The sequence below is a fragment of the Pseudochaenichthys georgianus genome, chromosome 5 (genome assembly GCF_902827115.2).
Source record: "Pseudochaenichthys georgianus chromosome 5, fPseGeo1.2, whole genome shotgun sequence".
NCBI classification, from domain to species: domain Eukaryota; kingdom Metazoa; phylum Chordata; class Actinopteri; order Perciformes; family Channichthyidae; genus Pseudochaenichthys; species Pseudochaenichthys georgianus.
The window spans coordinates 24,079,122-24,098,391 of NC_047507.1; the positions used below are offsets into that span (position 1 = coordinate 24,079,122).

Consider the following 19,270-nt stretch of genomic DNA (forward strand, 5'->3'; position numbering starts at 1 on the left):
CTTATGAAGGAGAAAGACAGATGCGTTCGATTTAAACACCGGGTTAGCCCGACGCATTCGTGGGGCACGAACACTGAGCGTCAGGCAGCAGATTGCTTTTTATTGTGTACTGTTAAACGTTGACATTATACTTTGACCATAAAGTTAAAGACTAATGCATGTAAACTACATTAATTTACATTTTGTTTTGATATAGCACTTCATTTAGAACGATCCTAGTTGATTTGAAGTCGGAGGTAATTAAAAGGTCATTTTAACACACAATAATGGAAATACCGGTTATCAGAACAGTTGACCAGATGACCAAACCTTAACAGCATCACATTGTGAAAGGATATTTAAAAAAATAAAGAACGTTATATCTTAAATTCTGCTCAATTGTAATACACGTTGGCAGCTTTGCTGTTTACTGTACTACTGCAATGACCCTGTAGCGAAAAAGAAGCGCACCCCTCTGTGAGCTACTTGCGAAGGATTGTTGCTTTCCTCCAATGGAACAAGTCGTTTTTGCCAACGAGCTTAAACAAACCAATGTGATTGGCCTAAAGGGGAGAATTGGGCGGGACAAAGCAAGGTAGGTTGTTCCCCTGAGCATGATTGACGTTTGGTTATCTGTTTTCCGCTTAAATGGCGCCATTTGTAAATAGGTTTACGTAAATATTGATATTTCCCGTTACTCCTTCTGTGATATTGTATTACCATTTAGCAGTGTAAGGATGCCATTGCTTATATTATGCTTTGAACACGGAGGAGGGAAAGGAGGAAGGCGGACTGGTTATTTAAGTCTTGCCTCCGTGGCCACTGGCCGCGCCCTGTGGGCTGGGAAACAGCAAGGAGGCGGGAGGAGGCCGCCAGGGTGGAGGAGAAGAGACCCCATCACACTCAAACACTGGCTGCAGCCGCGCTGGGAGGAGAAAATGGCTCGCTTGTGGGAGGGCTTACATTTATTGGGATGTACGAGGGGGCTGTCAGTGAAGCAGCACATGTGCCCATGTAAACAGGACGGAGGGTGGAGTCCATCCTCAGGCCAAGCATGCATCCTCCAAACTGTCTGCAGTCAAACACACTGATGTTGCTACAGTTAGTGACAGGAATGACCATTTCTCTCTGATTTATATCAAGCAGACACACTTTCTAACAATGGGTTGTTTCAGTTAAGCAGCTTGCTGCAAGTGCACAATCCACTGACTCCCTTTATAAGTGAAAGAAGTAGCAATATCACCATATTAGTTAAAGTCCTACATTTCAAAGTATAGTATTATCATCATCATCATCATCATCATCATCATCATCATCATCATCATCATCATCATCATGTAGGCTTTATATTTATTCGGGGGTCTGCAAGACAAAAAAAGAGAGAGAAAGAGAGAGAAAGATGGCCTACAATAATTATGGACATTTTTAGATAATAAAGAAAAGAAAAGAAGCCCATATACAACAAGAATAACAATAGAGGTGAGAAGGTAAAAATGGTAATGGTTGGGTTAATAACTGCAAGTCAGCACGAATGGCCACTGTTATAATCATAAAGGCTATTAGGCTATATTATAGCATTACTGATTATTAACATTTTTGGGCATGTTATAAGAACTTTAAAGGCAGATATTTTGACCTTGAAAAGCACCATTGTTAGTGATAACATTAATAATTGCTCTCTCTGTTCCTCCAGCAAGTCAGTGTGACAATGAGCCCGCATGTGAAAATACCAGGACCCTGAAACTAAAGCTGCATGAAATTCAGCGGTCATTCATTTTATGATTTACAAACCTTTGCTTTTTAACTGTGCAATGTCGACATGTCTGAAGCCCTGCAAAGTAAAGAGAAACCTCAACTCTAAAATACATTGATTGGAGTAAAATGTCCTATAGTAAAGTAGAAGTGTAGAGTAACATCAAATAGAAAGAAATCAGTAACTTAAAATACGTCACAATTGTACTTAAGCCGAGTAAATACTCTTTGCTACTTTACTACAGTAAATCAGTGAGCATATTTAGTCAATCTTCGTTTATCTTTATTAAAGAACAAAATGTTTTTCCATGTGCAATATTGCTTTCACCTAAACATTCTGAATGACGTGCATTATACGTAAATTGGTGATAATGTGCGTTCCCCTCAGTAGAAAGAGAAAGCATGCAGAAAGAAAGCTTATCCACTAAAATTAAAAACAAAACAAATTAAACATACAGTTTCCATATGTTGATGGACATCTAAAAAAAAATATTGATAAAAACAGCATTGGTATGTGAATAATAAAAAGTCACATGGTGTCAACGTTGTCTCACTTTCCAATAAACCATTGCTCACTAATTATTTCAGTAGGTCAACAATTAAAGAATAAACCATGGAGTAAATAATTGTTAACATACTGTATCATCAGGCTAACAGAATATATGCAATTTCTCTCTTAGCAAGCATGGGTACATTTACAAAATAATTGATAATGATAAATGATCATTTAAAATTAGTCTAAATAGCTGTGGTGCAGATGTGTTCAAAAATCCATTGGAAGATGTGATGATGAACACCAGCCCAAACCAAATGATCATCATCATTTATAGCTTATAATGGATCTTAAAACATGTACATGCTTAACTAACCTTTAATAAAGTAATTGTTTAAAATCCTGTTAAAGTTATGTAATGCAGTAGCCTAATCACCAAACATGATTGTCACCTGCAGTGTTTCGTGATCTGATATTATGAGGTTATTTTTATACAGGCCATCCATCCCAAATTAGAAAGCTCTGGAGAGTATGTCTTTAAAGGACTATATTCATAATTTTAAAGAAAAAAGGACCGTTATGTCATGTGGGTGTTTCTCTGCAATCTATTGTTATGAACTACGTTGTTATAAGTATTATAACCACTTGTGTGGTCTTCCATAAACTGTGAAATTTATAAAAAACATGTTCCGACTCTGAGTCTTTTTACTGCAGCTTTTTGCAGGATGTGTCGAAGCTGCATCCCACGCTGATAGAACTGTTGAGTTTCAGATGAGATGCAAAGTCACTTCCTACAGTCTGCTCAAACTCTCTTAATGTTCCGCGCAAATTCAGCAACACACGCAGGCCAGCTGACAAGGACCACAACAATTAACACGAAACTGCACTAAAGTCATCAGTGAAACCCTAAGCAGGCTGGATGCAGTTTGAGGGTTTGCTAAAGATCGCAGATCAGTTTCAGGGATCTCAGCCTGCGACAACAGGAAACGAGAGAAAAAGCGCCACTGACACAACTGAAACCTGCCTCCATGAAGGTAAAGCAGCTTCTCTTCTCTCAACGTTGTTTTCTGTTCTTGCTCTGAATAATAACTTGGAAAACTCTCAGTAGGACTAGTCTACATCATTCAGCTAAATATACAGCCTGTAGACACCTGTCCATCGCTTATCTCATGGATCACACAAAGGTATATCATCGTAAAAGGCATAGGCCTACTCTTACTCAAACTACTATGATGCATGTTTTCTATTAGTCAAACTTGTGTATTTTTAAATGAGCTTGTTTGAATTATTACAAATAGATGTTCAAATATGTATTCATTAACATGATGTTACCTATTCTACTTTAAAAGTTTTAATTTAAATTGAATTGGCTTTATCTGTCATTCTGTGTTTATATCTGTGCCTACTTTACGTTTGTCACTCATTGTAGATAGCTACTTTATATAAACTGTGATATGCAATTCATTTGAACACACTCAGATATTTTGGTATTTTATGATGAATAAATAATTCAATTAAATCATAGCTTAAACTTAAAAAATAAGGAGAAATGTGCCTTTCTGTTGATCGTCAAAAGGCAAATATACTCAATGAATTTAAAATGTATCTCTCTTGGAGCTACATTTGTGATAAGTTGTTGACTACTAAATTAATTGCCAACTATTTTAATAATCAATTAATCGGGTTGAATTCTAGGAAAGAAGTCAAAATTATCTTATGTTATTCTTTTTTCTATTTTTCTTTGAACTGACTATGTTTGAGTTGTGGAGAAAACAGGTAATAAGTACTCACCTAGTAAGTGATTCATTGTATTTATAGAGGTAGGTGATTCCCAGGGAGAAAAGACAGTTACAACACAATTATTCAGACAAATGAGTATTTATTTAATGTATTTATCGAGAAGATAATCAACAGATTCATCAACGAAGAAATGTATCGTTCATTGCAGCCTTAATCTCTTAACATATTCCTCGTAGATATCACACACACATATTTTGAGCCATGTTTCACCACCCCTGGAGCAGATTTTGGGGGTTTGGTGCCTATAGCTCAGGGGCACCTCGTCAGTTCCCTGTAGGGGAACTAGCACCTTTCCTTTTACCATTTTTGAAACAATGCTTTCAACATTAGGGCATGTAGATATGCTCTTTTCAACTATTGATTCCAATTTTTTTTTTTTTTTTAATGAAAACAATATTAATTTAAAAGCAAAAATGGAGCAATCTCTACATTCTGACTTCTGGAGTTTTAGTATTGCACAATAATCCAAAAAGCCTGTCCAACCAAAAGACACATTTTATGTTGATTACTTTACTGATAAATAATGTTTGAACAAAACACTCAACGCCATGGAGATTAGGTGTCAAACGTTTGAAGTGTTATCTTTTTATTTCCTTGTTCTTCTTCCTGTCTAGCTTTGACCCCTCCATGTTCTGTCTGTGATCTGAGGCAATGGAGAGCCCACCCTCCACAGTGAGGCGGAGGGCCTGGATCAACAGCCGCCGGCAGCGCTCCACTCTGGAGTCGGACCCCGAGGGGCCGTTATGTACCCTCCCCTCAGCATTTGTAGCCGCCGACGACGACGTCTTCTCTGACGGTGAGTCCAAACTGAGCAGGGTGTCATAGCTCTAATCAATTTGTTGATTTAGTTACAGATAAACTGAGCTCAAGCATGCATATGATCAAGCATTCCAGGGAAGTAGTAGAAGATTGTGTGGGCCCATGTCACTTCTGCTTTTAATACATCAAATATAAGAAATTACCCGGTTGAAAAGTGATTCACATAAAAAATGCTTCTTCTTTTAGAAATAGCTAAATAATATTATTATTTCCTTTCATCGAATATATTCCAAATTAGGTATGCATGTTAAAGAAGACAACTATAAAATAGAGTGAAATAATATGAAGAGTTGCTAATTTATCAGGATTTCCTGTAATGCTAAATGTTGTGATTTCCACAGGATGCTTTACTGGAAAGATCGAGAATTGGCTCCAGAGTTGTGGGTGAGTCATCTCGCTTTACTGCTTTTGTTTTTTATATTGACATCTTTAGACTCAGTCCCTGAAGGTGAAGGTGTCAGTCGTTTGAAACCGGTTGAGTAGAAAGTGGAAACTGAGGTCACGTGTTCCAGGAAGACGTTATAGAAAGGTAGCCACAGTATTGTTCTCACCACAATAGACTTGATGCATTTCTACTGTTCCACTTGGAAAAAAATAATCTTATTTTTATTTTAAAACCATAATGTCAGAGTGCTCTGAATTGAGATCTATCAGTGTTAAATAACAAAGCCATGACATGATGCAGACAACATTTTAAGGCAATGTTGACTACAAAATAATGACTCTCAGGATATGATGCAAACAAGTCTTTGAGTCTGGGTTTCACAAAAATGCACAATTTGTGGTTTGGAGTAAGATTATTTTGTAACTAGACAAAAATAACAGTTCCTTCTTTTCTGTTATGAAACTAAAGGAAGGATATCAGCCACACACACACATTGTTTCATGTCTCTTATTTCAATCACCAAGAAGGAAGCTATTTGTCAGGTATGTGACAAAGCGTGTCAGTGTCTAAAACATGACTTACGCCAAAACAAGTAAAAGGAGTGGTTTATGCATTCTGAGAAGTCAATATGAAAATGACCAGATCTGTCGGGTGCAGACCATATCGCCGCTCAGCGTGTCAACATGTCTGCAAGAGGAAGTTGACAAATGCCGGCCGCCTGTTGCGAGCTGATCAGGGAGTCGATGTCACTGTGTGTTCTGTAGCTAGGCTGCTATCTCACTCCACATTCCCTCTATGGAAATTCAGTGAATTATTTCACAGAAGAAGCATGCAAATTACACTGCCTGTGTATTCATGCTTTATTGTGGGGATTTCAATTACAGGGCAGAGGCCTGCTCAGAGACCACGGATCAGCTGAGTTTTGGTGAGTATGACCTTGAATATCAAATGAGTATCAATGTACCATATATGGGAAAACATGTGTCCTTTGTTTGTTAACAAATGTCACTAAAGTTTTATCAGTGAATGGACTTAAAGTGATAGTTCAACTATAATTTAGAATTAAATGGCCTCTGATTGTTGTAATATTGTATTATTATAAGCATTTTACCGTTGTAGCTGGTTAACTGGAGATCATTTTATGATTGTATCTACTGTTGGGCAGTTGAAGTCATAAAAGTGATCATGTTTTGTTAATTTTGTTTTATGATTTTGGTATAACAGCTTAATCAATCAGTATGTTGTAATGGAAATGGCCTATCACTATAGTGGAATACAAATAATATTTCCATTTGAATGCTAGTGACGTTAAAGTATAAAGTTACATTAAATGTAACTAAAAATGTGAAATTTGTAAAGTACTTAGTAATATAAAACATTACAGTATTGAAACATATGAGCAAGATTTCAAAACAGGAATTTGGCCGTTTGTGTAACTACATGTTTTTTGGTTATTGACTGCTTTTTCTTCTAGACTCTGCGCTGAAAGCCAGGAAATGTGACGATGAACTCAATCTTGGTGCTGATGGTAAGTACACACACACACACACACACACACACACACACACACACACACACACACACACACACACACACACACACACACACACACACACACACACACACACACACACACACACACACACACACACACACACACACACACACACACACACACACACACACACACACACACACACACACCATGTTTGTTTGTTTTCTTATAAAGCTTACATGTGTTCTACATATTTATGAAGACGCACAGTCAGAGGAATGTCCAGTTACGCAGTATTGCTGTAACTCTGCCAAGGAGGATGTTTTTGTTTGAAGGGGAAGTATAGAGTTTTATTTGAGATGTTACCAAACTAAAAAAGAATACACATAATGTACTTAATCTACTTAACATTAATATGACTCAGTCCTTTGGTGACTTTCTGGTACAATAACGTTTTGATTTCTTAAGCAGCCTGTCCACATGATTAGTTACAACGTGATGAATTGTGTGCTGTGATGTTAACCTACATTGCAGGGTTACATTTTGAAACCCTCAATATCAACATATTCCTTTTGAATCAAAATGTGTTTATTTTGTATTTCAGCGTTTTTGTTAAATGGTGGGGAGATATCATCTAAAGCTTGGTAAGTGCAGCTGTAGTATCAGGGACAATGAAACAACAAGAAAAGTGGACTGTCGCGCTAATTAATTAGTGAAGATTAGATAATGAGTATCCATGGTGCTTTAATCATTAAACGGACAGAGGTCATTCTGTATTTTTTGTTTAATTTTCCTATTTTCTGCACAAGAACAAAATAAAGGAGATTATTGTCTAAGATATTTCTCACATTTTAGTCAGTTTTAGATAGACATTATGAGCTACACCTCTATAAAACATGTATGTTCAGTTCAACACACCCACCCCAACAACCTATAGTTTTCTTTCTTATTTGCATACTGGGTCTGTTTCTATTGAAATGATCAAGAGGTGTGAATGAGAATGCTCTCATGCTCCATTGTATGGACTCTTTTTTTCAGTTTTGAAATTATTCGAGACACGTTTGTGTTACTGGGATATAAAGATCTATTCAAATCTGACTATCTTTACTAAATAAACACTAGGTTAATAGACTTATTTTTTTTTACTTTTCCTCAATCTGCACTGACCATGAAGCCTCGCACAGCATCCTTCTTCCAAACCAGGTCCCGGCAGACTCACCAGGTCAGTGGAACATTTCTACCTCAATATAAACATATCAGAATATTAAGATATTATTAAGATGAATACTAAATGTCTTCTTCCACAGCTCATAGGCAGCTCATATGAATTATAACATTACTCATGTCTTGTCCACAGTACCCCTCGTAAGGAACAATGTCTGCCTAAACTAAACTTGGGCCACAGCATGGCCTCCAGCTGCCTCTCCTCCTCCACCTTTAAAACTACATCGAGGTGAGACTTCTGAGGACCAATAACTCAGCACTTTGCTTTTGAATGACCTAGTGAAGCTTTACAAATATATTTTACTCCTTAACGTCAATCTTTTTCATGTCTGTTTACACTTGAATAATACATTTACATATCATATTTATTCTATGTAATTTGATACTTTTCATTTAAAAACGTTTTCTAAAGCACTTTGTTACTCTCAATGAGCATTACACATGCTTGTATTTTTCAAAAATGTGCCTCAAAAGGCTTTACAAAATCCTTTTTACTGGGATATAACTTTATTTATCCTCTTTCCTCACATGCGCTCCAGTATCTCAGAGGTCCTGCAGCTGTGTGCTGAGGATGCGGAGGAGACGCTGTACGAACTGGGTTTTGGCCGTGACGAGCCTCAGGTCACTGTCCGCATCCCTCCTCGCTTCTTAAACTTTCCTTCTCTGTCTCGGGGCATCAACTTCCGGGTTTTCCTGGACTCTCAGATACGGCGGATACGAGAGGAAGACCCAAGCCTCTCTCTTGCTAGTAAGACCATTGAGTTATTAAATCACTGCTGTTGGTTATCTCTGTCACTCGATTGTATATTTGTGTTTGGCATGTGATAAGGTGAAGAAAGTCGTGGCAAATGACATCCATAGAACTTGTTTTAATTTGCATTTTATTCCTACTACAGGTCGTTTCAGACAAGTGCAAGTCCTCACAGCAATGGCCAACGCTTTCTACTCCCTCTACTCTCACGTGTCCCGCACTCCTCTGCAGAAACTGGCCACACCAGAGTTCACCTTCTCCTCGTGTCCTGTGGAGAAGATCGAGCGCTTCAGAGGCAGCATCCGCAGCGAGGTGCGCTCTCCGGTGGAGCGGCTGAAGGACACCGTCTCCAAGATGTGTCTCTACACAGGCTCTCCTCGAGGGTCAGACTCCACCTCTCCACAGCCCTCACCCAGGAAAAGGGCCAGCCTCCCTGATGTTGTGGGTATAGTCCTGGAGAAACACAAGAGTGGGGCTACAAAGAAACTGGATTTGGGGGATTATGATAGGAGCAACTTGGATGTCAGGCTGTTTATGGACGGGGATACATCCTGTGACAGTGGGAAAGATGCACTAACACAGCAGAGCATGGAGGATGAAGACATTCTTCATAATGGAAATGCAACCTGTCATAAGATGCAGGGCTGCAAACAAACAGATAATGTTGATGCAGATGAAAACAGTGTCAGAGCAGCAGACCTTGACAGCAGGACTCACAGTGTAACATCTCTAGCGTCATCAGTATCAGGAGAAACTGTGATAGAAACCGAGCTGGACTCATGTGCGTCTCAAGGAGAGACTGGCACTGCTGATCTGAAACCAGTTGCCAAGATGACGTACGATCTAATCTGCCCGCAGATAGTTGAGAGTGTACACCAGGCGCCTTTCTGCTGTCACCAGACAATTATTCCAAAAACAAACACTTGTATCTCCTCTGAGAAAGTAAGCATAGATGGATCTCATGAACCTGATATACAAATCTCTATCCCTGAGCCTGACACCAAACAGACTCGTGCACCTGGATCACTTCCTGTCCTGGCCCCCTACGGAGACCCCACCCAGTGCTGCATCACTGTGACGGGCTGGGAGGGGGGCGGCGTCTCTCCTCATTCCTCAAATGCAACAGATGCCGGTCATGCTTCTACTGTAATGCCTCTGCAGAAATGTGAGGAGTCATTTATCAAGGGGAGAAGCCGGTGCCTGACTCATCACATCCTGGGGCACGACTCCAAGCCTCTGCAACAGGTCAACTCCTTCGAGCTGGAGGAGGTACTGTCTCTTGAATAGAATATTTATTATCTTCAGAAAATTAAGTATTAAAAAGAAAAGTTACAACATTTCTCCAGATTAAAGGTCACTTATTATGCAAAATCCACTTTTTCATGTCTTTCATACATCAACATGTGTCCCCTCTGTGTAAAGAGATTCTGAAGGTTTCAGGAAAAAAGATTCTCTCACTTTTTGTCCTGATCCATTTATATAAAAACCTGTCTGAAAATGAGCTGATCAGATTTTGGCCACTATAGGATGTCATAACGTTGTTTTGGCTTGTGTAACCATTAGCCAATCAGCAACCAAGGTAACCCCCCCCCCCCCCACCTTATCCCCTGAATCTCCTCCTAGAGCACCATTGTGTTCTTTTTAACCAAATCTCTCTCAGAGGAGCGTGGGGAGGGGCTCCTTATTTCCATCTAAAGTAACAGACAGAGAATCAGCACTTTAGAAACAGGGCTGAAACAGAGGGGATTATGGGATGCTGCACTGGGTGATCTGTTTGGTATTTCAAGCCAAACACTTCAGAGACATATTTTGTACAGAACTATAATATATTGATGAAAAACAGTATAATAGGAGACCTTTAAGTGTTTGTTGTATTTAAATTAGTTGTATTTATCAGAAAATATTGATTGCCATGGTCACTCAACTTTGCAACTGCATTGAATTATATCAAGCTACAGATGAACTGTAAGATTATGAATGAAAAAATGAACACTGTAACAATACACAATATTGTTTTAGTGAAATTGGATTAGTTATTGTACCACCATCAGACCTTGTGATGTGGATAATAAAAGAAGACATTGTTCAGCCCTAATAGTGTGTTTCATGGTATACATTCAGGAAATAATACTAACTGTATGCCTGTTGACTCTACAGGTGCAAAGTGCAGGAGAGGAAGATTTCGTTAAATCTGAAACGACGACAACGACCCCCCTGTCGTCTAAAGGTATATTTATAATTATTTTGTGTGAATGGAATGTTTTTGTATACAAGCACAGGTAGGTCATTTATTAAAACAGGAACAGGGAAACTAGATTTATCGGCATGAAGTCTGCCAACATTTTTTGTTGCTCAATTTTTTTCACAGAAATAAAAAAACGGCTTTTAATCATACACAGTTCAAACATTTCTAAACAGTAGATAAAGGAGTTTTCAGTCCAACCTGTGACAGTTAGAACCAGATTGGTGGCAGAAAAATATTTGTTTGTGTAAACATACTGCTAAACTTCAATATTGTCACTGTAGATCTTTTAACGAGGTCCAACATGATGTGAGGAAACGAATAGCTTTCACAAATCTATTGAAAAAGGACTGACAATTCTAAGGAGCAAAAGCTGAGCAAATTAATAAAGGTTGTGACACTTTGAACTTTGTCTCATTAGATATATTGTTTTGGGTCCTTACATTTGAGGGAATTGGGCATGTAAAGTCCTTATAAAGTCATAATATAGATAGTAAAATAAGATGTGAGAGCATTTATGTATACATGTCGATGTGCAGGTGTTTTTTTCACCTGGAACATACCGGATTCAGGTCAGACTGCAGCTGTTTTTGTGCAGTGGTTCACTGCATGGAGTTGTTGCCTGACAGTGTTTGTGTCCCTCCTCGTGTAGGTGAGATGGTCCGGGGCGACAGCATGCAGTCAGACAGCAGCGGCTATGCAGATGAAGAAGTTAGCCCTTCATCAAACACACATAACAGATGATGGAAACAACTGAATTTCATCTCGTTTCTCACCTGTCGACTATTTCCTGCACCAAATGTTGTTTCTAAACAGAGGCTTAAGATGTGATGATTCTGTAAACAACGTAGTTACGCGAGAGAATTTTTTTCCCAATAAGACTTCCGGACATGCAAATCATTACGTTTCTCCCCAGTGCTCAGACAGACTGTAAATAAGTAACAATAAAACTATTGTAGTTCAAAGGGTTTGATGAAATTAATGAATTGAATTAGGAATGGCAGCATGTTCAAGTTGTAACAGCAACAGTTGGCAGTAAAATGTACAAAATGTTTTATTGGAAATAAGTCAATTTCACATGGATCTCATAATATTTCATCGTTTAGCTCAAACTGGGCAACTTTTTCTACTACAACAACAACAAAGAAGTTCTTCTCAAATGTAATGAGGTCAGTATAGACTTCAATGGTGTGAGTACTAAAACTCACCAAAAAACAGCACAAGTTCCTTATTTGAATGATCAGATTTGTTCAGAGAATGAGGTTCACATGAACTGCACCGGTGGGAGGAGTAAGGAAACTGTGCTTGTGAAGTAGTGCAAACGGTTCACTATACTCAATACTCATTCCAGCCGAGTGCAAGGCAGTATATCAAAACAAATACCGCAAGGTGCATGGCAATGAATCCTTTTACAAGACACAGCATGTAGTTGGAGAAGAATATTTCCAAATTTCACCATGATCAACTTTCCAATATCACAGGATTCATATTCCCATTGACAAAAAAAACGAAATCACAGTGGGTTTAAATGATAAATGAAACAGTGCCAGGCATGATGAGCAAAGACACATTTAAACTTAACAGAACAACATATTATAGCTTGTTTGACTGGTCTATGATATTGAAAACGACAAGCTTTGTCAGAGGACTTTGTACTTCCCCCCCCTTCAACCGGTGTATTAATTCATCATTGTCTTACACTGAAGACAAGCAAAGACGTGTTTTAAAGAAGAGTCTTAAAGCTGAGGTAATTAGCACTTTACAAAACTGTTTGCACATCCAGGAGTAAATGGGACCAATGAGTAGATTGTGACGTCATTTCAATATTGTAGAGATATTTTTTAAAGTTTTCCTCACAATTAAAAGACACATTACTTTCTCTATTCCTGCTCCGGACCTAATAAATATGAGCCTTACCTTTTTAAGTTAGTGCTTAAAGGGGCAAAACATTACAAGGACAATTCTTCCATCAATATGTTTCAGTCATACTGATCTTTCTCACCATTTCTATTTTAGGAACACGATTAGAAAGGTTTATTTACCAAATTCAGTTGTTAAACAGAGATACTATGATACGTTTTACATTTTCTAATCTTTAAGGACCAACATGAGGAGCATCCAACTGTATTTTTAGAGCTGGATTGAATATACAACAAAGGCCACATCATCTCATTAAGGTCATCTGAAAGCAGGGCTGCCTTCAAAATTATTATCCCCTGATATTTCATCAGCATCAGAGTCCTTTTCTCTCCATGTTTTCTTCCATTCACCAACCAATGATTGTGGTTTTAACGCAGCACCAGTATTGGGTAATTCTCCATTTGCATTGTTTGTGAAATCAGAATATATCTGCAGGTTTTAAGGAACTTGTATGTATGTATGTATGTAAGTAATTGTATGTATGTATATATGCAACAGGTGTCACTTTAGATAAAGACTTTTTAGACTTGAGCTCTTTAGGGAAATAGAGTGGCGAGTATGGATGCTGGGCAAATCAAAGAAAATATCAAAAAAGCATTTAAAAAGAATTTCTGACAGATATGCAAAATAGTCAAAGAGAGAGGTATGAGTTTTTGGGCAGCTATATCTTCATTGGCAACGATGAGAAATCCACGTGACCAAAACATGTCCTTGGGGTTAATTTGGGGACAGAAAAAAGTATCTTATATAATCCACAATTGAGGTAATTCACGTTATTTGAACTCATCACAAAAGTGCCGTCGTGTGGTGGTGAGTTCGAGTCTGTGAGGAGGAAGACGACATCACTTTCCCCCGGCCATAATTTTGAGGTACTGCAGTGCATTGTGGGCTGCATTGGCTCGGGCTGCATCCATGCTCTGAGCGAAGCCATGGCACACTGTGATTGGCTGAGTGGAAAGCTCCACTAGACACTGGCACAGGCCGCTCAGACTGCGCTCTTCTGAAACAAAAACGCAAATAAAAAGGAGGTTAAGTAAAGCATTTTTAAAAGATACATTTTCTAAAGCAAGATTTTGACTCAGATACTTTTACAACGTCAATGCTGCTTTAGATACGTCAGTTAAAGGTCAAAGACAGAATTTCTCGTCAAAGGTGAAGGTGATGCTCCATCTGATAAGAACCCTAGGGCTGCACTACAGTATATTTCAGTTGCATTTCATTGAGATATATTCAGTTCTACATTATAAGTATGATTAGCTATTTCAGTTACGACCCTTCGTTACTAAATATGTCACTGACCAAATGTATAACGTAATAATAACGAAACCCAGAAACTAGCTTTACTTTAGATAGGGTCTCGTACTTTTTGTATTTGATCATCACATACTCTGAAATCAAGTATTCAACTACAACTACTGATTTTTCCCCCATCAGCTTAAAATTCGTGTCCTTCTGTGAAGCGCTGTACACAGATGAAAATGTCTCACCGGTAAAAACGGTGACAACATGCAGCTGAGGGTGACTTCCTCTATATCTGATGGCAGTAATAGTAACCACACAGCATCACTATGTTCCCATAATGCTCGGAAAGTCTTAGTTTGTGCAGATGGTGTTATCATATGCAGTGTTTGCTCAACAAATTCATTATGTTTATGCTCCTTACTAAAATGCAACTTTAAATGCATACACACGACTACCCAGTGAATAAACTCCACATTTCTTTGTAACCTTTCAGTGTTAAACGTATTGTAGTCTTCCACTTCAGTCACACTGTGGTGCTTGGAAGAATGTATAATGATCCGCTGCTTGGGAACTCACCTAGATCCAGGTAGCTGATGTCGAAGCACTGCTCCAGAGACAGGTCGTTGAGCAGAGAGCAGAAGTTGGAGTCAGTGGGCATGCCCAGAGGGTGGCTGCGGAGCTGGAGGATCTTCTCTCCAGCAGAGTTACGCAGAGAGTCCCACGTGCAGCCGAAGCCTTTACTTTTGCCCGTATCAGCTTTGCTCCCCATGTGCTGTGTGTGCAGGTGGAAGTTCATGGTAGTTAATACACACTATTAAGATGTAAGGAAAAGGGGGATGGGATGCATGTCTTACTGTATTCTGCGTCACAATGAAAGATTAATAACTGTAAATTGAAGACATTGGTAAGCACAAATACAATATTAACATGTTATGCAAGGTTGTGGATCCTTTCCTGCAAAGGTTTTCACAAACTTTGACAAATGGGGCACAGAGAAAGTTTATTTCTCACCATGTTGAACGTGTCCTCTTCGACCTCAGCTTCGTTGGTGGTCCTCAGGTCGACCGGGACATCGTGTATACGCGATAACATCTTAGCCGCTGCGTTTCTCTTTGCGAGCTTCTTGGAGGTTCCACTTCCTATAAAGGAACAGGAGATTGACTCATGTTGAGTAATCTATTATAGGCAGCTGTAGGCTGTGCCAATGCCTGGTAATGCTCTTGTAATGCATGTGTTGCAAGTAAAGGTCAATGAAGGTCAGTAGTTACTCTACCACCCTGTAAAAGGCTGCACGTTTGCTTTTCTTTCATTTCCATTTCAGTTCTCTCTCAGCAGTTTTTTATCCACAAGTGCTTAAATAAATGTTTCATCATGGAGGATGTCCACACTGACTCAGGGTTTGCATGGCATGTTAACAACAATGTTTATATTGCTGAAAGTTGATTTAATCTAAGAGGCAGAGCCTTTTAACATACACAGAACAATCTCAAACAATGACACATTGTGCATATTACCGATTTCCACAAATCTCTCGACTCTGCAGGTCATGGTGAACTCCTTGCGGTGTGCTGGACCAGACTCCTGGGTGACGGTGTACTCTGGCAAACGCCATCCTTTCTGCACCACCAATTCCTGGCAGAGATGTAAAGTCATACATTACTCATGAAAACAAAAAGGCATGCAACTATATCGGAAGTTTTTCATGATTTAAAACCTTAAACTACAGGAGTTATCCGTGTGTATTCACCTGCAGAGCTCCAACAGGGTTACACTCCGACTGCTGAGAAGTGCTTGATGTCTTCATCTCTGCCTGAGGGCTGTACAGAAGATAAGGGAAGTCACAAAACCACACAGACATCCATCTTAAATTCACTCAATTCTTAGAACACTGAGATGTTTTATCAGCTGATGTAAACATTCAAAGCAATGGCAATTGCTAATGAAAATATTATGACCCGAGCTCCTCCAACGATGCAACATATATAATAAAATACAAAATAACAAATATGTATGTAAATTGAATATGTTATATACAAGAACAGAATGTGAAATTAAATATTGTACATTAAGACGAAATTAAATACGGTTTATTGCGGTGATAGCTATTTAGATAAATAAATAGATGACAAACAGATGAATGTTTATCGAGGCATTTCACAGAGCTCAGGTGTTTAGCAGTCTTATGGCCTGTGGGATAAAACTGTCTGGTGGTTTTACTCCAGATCTATGTATAATTTTAACTAAAAGTAAGTGCAGAGAAATAAAAAACTTGAAAAGAAACTGACCTCTCTACATCTGTGGATACTTTTACTCCAATAAACCCTTCTTCTCCAACAACCAGTCCGACGGGATTTCCGAGATCTGCCTTGAGCATCTTCAGAGCAGCCTCGGCTGCTTTGTGCTTGGCTGCCTTCTTGCTGGGCCCTTGGCCGGTGCAGCTGATCTCTCCGACGGAGACGCGGAACGTGAAGTTGGGCTGGTGGGCCTGTCCCTCAGCCTTCAGCAGGTCATACACTGGGGTCTTGCCTATCTGCGTTCCATACTCCTGCAGCAGACTGATGGGCGTCTTTCCGGGACTCACAGCCAGCATTTGCTCAATACTTAACAAAAGAAAAAGCCAGCATTAGATGGACTGTTGAGTAACTGTTGATTACATTTGGAAAGGGCGTTAGAAAATGGTGTCGATCATACCTTTCAAGAAACGCTTATTAGCATGCATTGTATAATTCAGAAATGTCCTGTGGATTTCACATTCATTTTGTTGAATGCTGTCATTTTTGCACTTAGGCTAGTGTAACTGAAGATTAACTCACCCAAATTACAAAAGGCTTTCAAATATCCAAGCTAATATAAAACAATTACTTTTCAAAATGCATTGACGTTGCAGTAATGCCAGAAACAATGTCCAGCTTACACAAATTGATTCAACTTACTGAATGTAACCATTACCTCAAATTGTGGCAATGGATATCTCAGCATCGCAACTGTAAATCTAAAGTCAATAAAATAAAAAAACAACAACATCATGACTACATATAATGACGACTGGTTTTAGGTAAGGTTACACAAATATTTGAAGTGTGTCCGGTCAGCTCCAACATGGTTGTAAGTACACTCAATAACCAGTTTATTATTAGATACACCTACTGTAGCTAAAACTCATGCAGTCTAACACAACAGTACTTTAATACTACCTTCGTTCAGTTTGGGCGAGCTCGATTCAAATGTATGCTCATTTTGCTGGATGCAGGATGTGGTTTGTCAGTATTGTGTTGTGTTATATTCACAGGTGATGTTTTACGTTTATGAAGGAGGGCAGGCTAAATAAGTGCTAAGGAAGTTGCTGTAACTTGTGACTAATAGCATGGTCTTTAGATACAACAAGCAAATGTGTATTACATAAATGAGTAGAGATTTAATTAATGACCAAAAAGGGTCATGTATGTTTTGATAGGAGATGCACCAATGACAGTAAACTCAGGGGGGCAACAGGATCTATTTCAATCACACATTTGGCACCTTATTTTGTAGCTAGCGGAGTATAATTAATTTTAACGAAATGTCGATGTGTTTTCAGAATTTAAAACAGTAGCGTTGTTGTGGCAGACACTCAGAAAATGTGTCAATACAAGTGTCTATTTATCAGACTGCCCCCCGCTAGCCACAGTGCTATGCTAGCTTAGCTGCACACCTGGAGCACCCGGAGTTTGTCTTCCAGCTGTCCGGTGCTGTCTCGTCGTTCATTCCCTATTTCACGCAGACCGGTACCGGATGGTTAATCCCCACCCCACTCGGTTTCATGAGACGGTATATTCCCCAACAGACGATGAGGCAGAGACATGTGAAGAGCAGACCCCTCCACTCCTCCGACAGATCGCAGCGGAGCACAGTTATGACGTAGTCCCACAAAACTCGATTTCTCATTGGTCCGTGGGCGCTTTGGGTTGGTTCGTTTTGCACACCGGAAAACACCGACATGGTTGTAGTTTTTCAGTTTGCGACGCTAAAGTTAAATATAACCTCGTTTCATCATAACAGAAACAGGTGAATAGTCACTTGCACTTCACATACGGGAAAATGTAGTTTGCAGTTGCAGGACAAAGTATAAACATATCAAAAGTAGAATTCGTCCATTCCAAATGGTGCAAAAAGTACAACCAAGTTATAATCATGAATGTTCTCTGATAAATCCATGGTCCTAGCTTGCACGCACCTTGCTAAATTCAGTTAAATTAGCTTTACTGATGTAAAGTCATTACCAAGGGAAAAATGCATCCCTTCACGGTTTTATTAACGTCAGTGCAAGAAAAAACTACCAATGAGAAAACAAAATGAACGTACTTTGTGAGTGTAACGGATGTTTTTTTTTGCAGCTAACGTTAGCTAGCCACCATATTAGCATCTTCAAACTGCTGCTCTCAAGACAACTGCGTTGGAAGATAAAGTACCAGAAGTATTCAAGTAAGTGCCAGTACCAACTGTACCTGTATACATGTTAGTTGTTTTCCGCATCGTTTTTTTCTGCGTGTCCGCAAGTCATCATCCTATCATTTAATAATGGTTTCTGCTTGGATGGCCAGTTGAGCTGAACGGTACATTAAAGGCTCCAGCGATGAAGATTTGTTTGGGTCCACAACTTTCTGCATGCTGCTGGCTCTCAGTGCAGTAACTTGTTATAACTGATAGTCACCATAAGAGGGCGCCAGTCAGTCACTGGTCTGCACCTCCGACAAGCTTCTCTATCGGGGCTTCGTCAGTACTTTGGGGCCCTGGCACCGAGTAAAATGTTCCTGGAGACTGCAGCTCCAGCTCTAATCAACATTTAACTACATCATGTTGAAGCAACATAGTGTACAAAAAAAACATACACACAGGAATAAACAGACAGACAGAATTGGTTGGAAACAGGCCTATATTTATAATATAATATATAATTCTACCGAATTGGACCAAAGTCAGGTTGGAAATGTTGTATGTGTTTTTCCCCAAAACCTTGTCCATAGGCCTATATATTTTGTACCATATCTAAATTACACATATCTGGTAAAAGAACTGTACATTGTTATATCGTATTTTCAGGCTGCATTGGAATGTTCTTCCTCTACCAACAATGGTCACTACCGAAACTGTAGTAAAAAACAGTGTCTCACCGGTAAAAACTGTGACAA

At 39.1% G+C, this 19,270-nt stretch overlaps 2 protein-coding genes across 5 annotated transcripts; one reads left to right on the top strand and one right to left on the bottom strand.

Moving 5' to 3' along the window:
- The first annotated feature begins 3,007 nt into the window (after positions 1 to 3,007).
- Positions 3,008 to 11,905, top strand: tespa1 (thymocyte expressed, positive selection associated 1). Of its 2 annotated transcripts, none has more exons than XM_034083316.1 (12): positions 3,008 to 3,258; positions 4,639 to 4,820; positions 5,185 to 5,227; positions 6,113 to 6,153; positions 6,703 to 6,756; positions 7,328 to 7,367; positions 7,898 to 7,945; positions 8,081 to 8,176; positions 8,487 to 8,695; positions 8,844 to 9,967; positions 10,856 to 10,925; positions 11,593 to 11,905. In XM_034083316.1, exons 2-12 carry the CDS (start codon positions 4,676 to 4,678, stop codon positions 11,682 to 11,684), a joined length of 1,962 nt encoding a protein of 653 aa, XP_033939207.1. In that variant the 5' UTR covers positions 3,008 to 3,258; positions 4,639 to 4,675; the 3' UTR covers positions 11,685 to 11,905. The 2 variants fall into 2 exon arrangements, with proteins under 2 accessions (XP_033939207.1, XP_033939208.1); XM_034083317.2 differs by lacking the exon at positions 3,008 to 3,258 and adding an exon at positions 3,273 to 3,408.
- A 73-nt stretch (positions 11,906 to 11,978) lies between these two features.
- tarbp2 (TAR (HIV) RNA binding protein 2) lies at positions 11,979 to 18,753 on the bottom strand. 3 transcript variants are annotated; one of them, XM_034083323.2, is made up of 8 exons: positions 17,794 to 18,148; positions 17,052 to 17,094; positions 16,388 to 16,702; positions 15,850 to 15,919; positions 15,617 to 15,734; positions 15,114 to 15,241; positions 14,679 to 14,874; positions 11,979 to 13,860 (listed from the first exon to the last, which is right to left on the bottom strand). In XM_034083323.2, exons 3-8 carry the CDS (start codon positions 16,690 to 16,692, stop codon positions 13,703 to 13,705), a joined length of 975 nt encoding a protein of 324 aa, XP_033939214.1. In that variant the 5' UTR covers positions 16,693 to 16,702; positions 17,052 to 17,094; positions 17,794 to 18,148; the 3' UTR covers positions 11,979 to 13,702. The 3 variants fall into 3 exon arrangements, with proteins under 3 accessions (XP_033939214.1, XP_033939215.1, XP_033939213.1); XM_034083324.2 differs by lacking the exons at positions 17,052 to 17,094; positions 17,794 to 18,148 and adding an exon at positions 18,587 to 18,753; XM_034083322.2 differs by lacking the exon at positions 17,052 to 17,094 and having other exon boundaries at positions 17,794 to 18,146.
- Between the last annotated feature and the right edge of the window lie 517 nt (positions 18,754 to 19,270).

Bases quoted from the DNA above. Each gene is read 5' to 3' on its own strand.
- tespa1 (XM_034083316.1), top strand. From the start codon at position 4,676: ATGGAGAGCCCACCCTCCACAGTGAGGCGGAGGGCCTGGATCAACAGC. The intron at 7,368-7,897 runs GTAAGTGCAGCT...CTGACCATGAAG, and splicing joins GAGATATCATCTAAAGCTTG to CCTCGCACAGCATCCTTCTT. The intron at 9,968-10,855 runs GTACTGTCTCTT...TTGACTCTACAG, and splicing joins ACTCCTTCGAGCTGGAGGAG to GTGCAAAGTGCAGGAGAGGA.
- tarbp2 (XM_034083322.2), bottom strand. From the start codon at position 17,846: ATGAACGACGAGACAGCACCGGACAGCTGGAAGACAAACTCCGGGTGC. The intron at 15,735-15,849 runs GTGAATACACAC...CATCTCTGCCAG, and splicing joins ACCCTGTTGGAGCTCTGCAG to GAATTGGTGGTGCAGAAAGG. The intron at 14,875-15,113 runs GTGAGAAATAAA...CTGCACACACAG, and splicing joins AAGAGGACACGTTCAACATG to CACATGGGGAGCAAAGCTGA.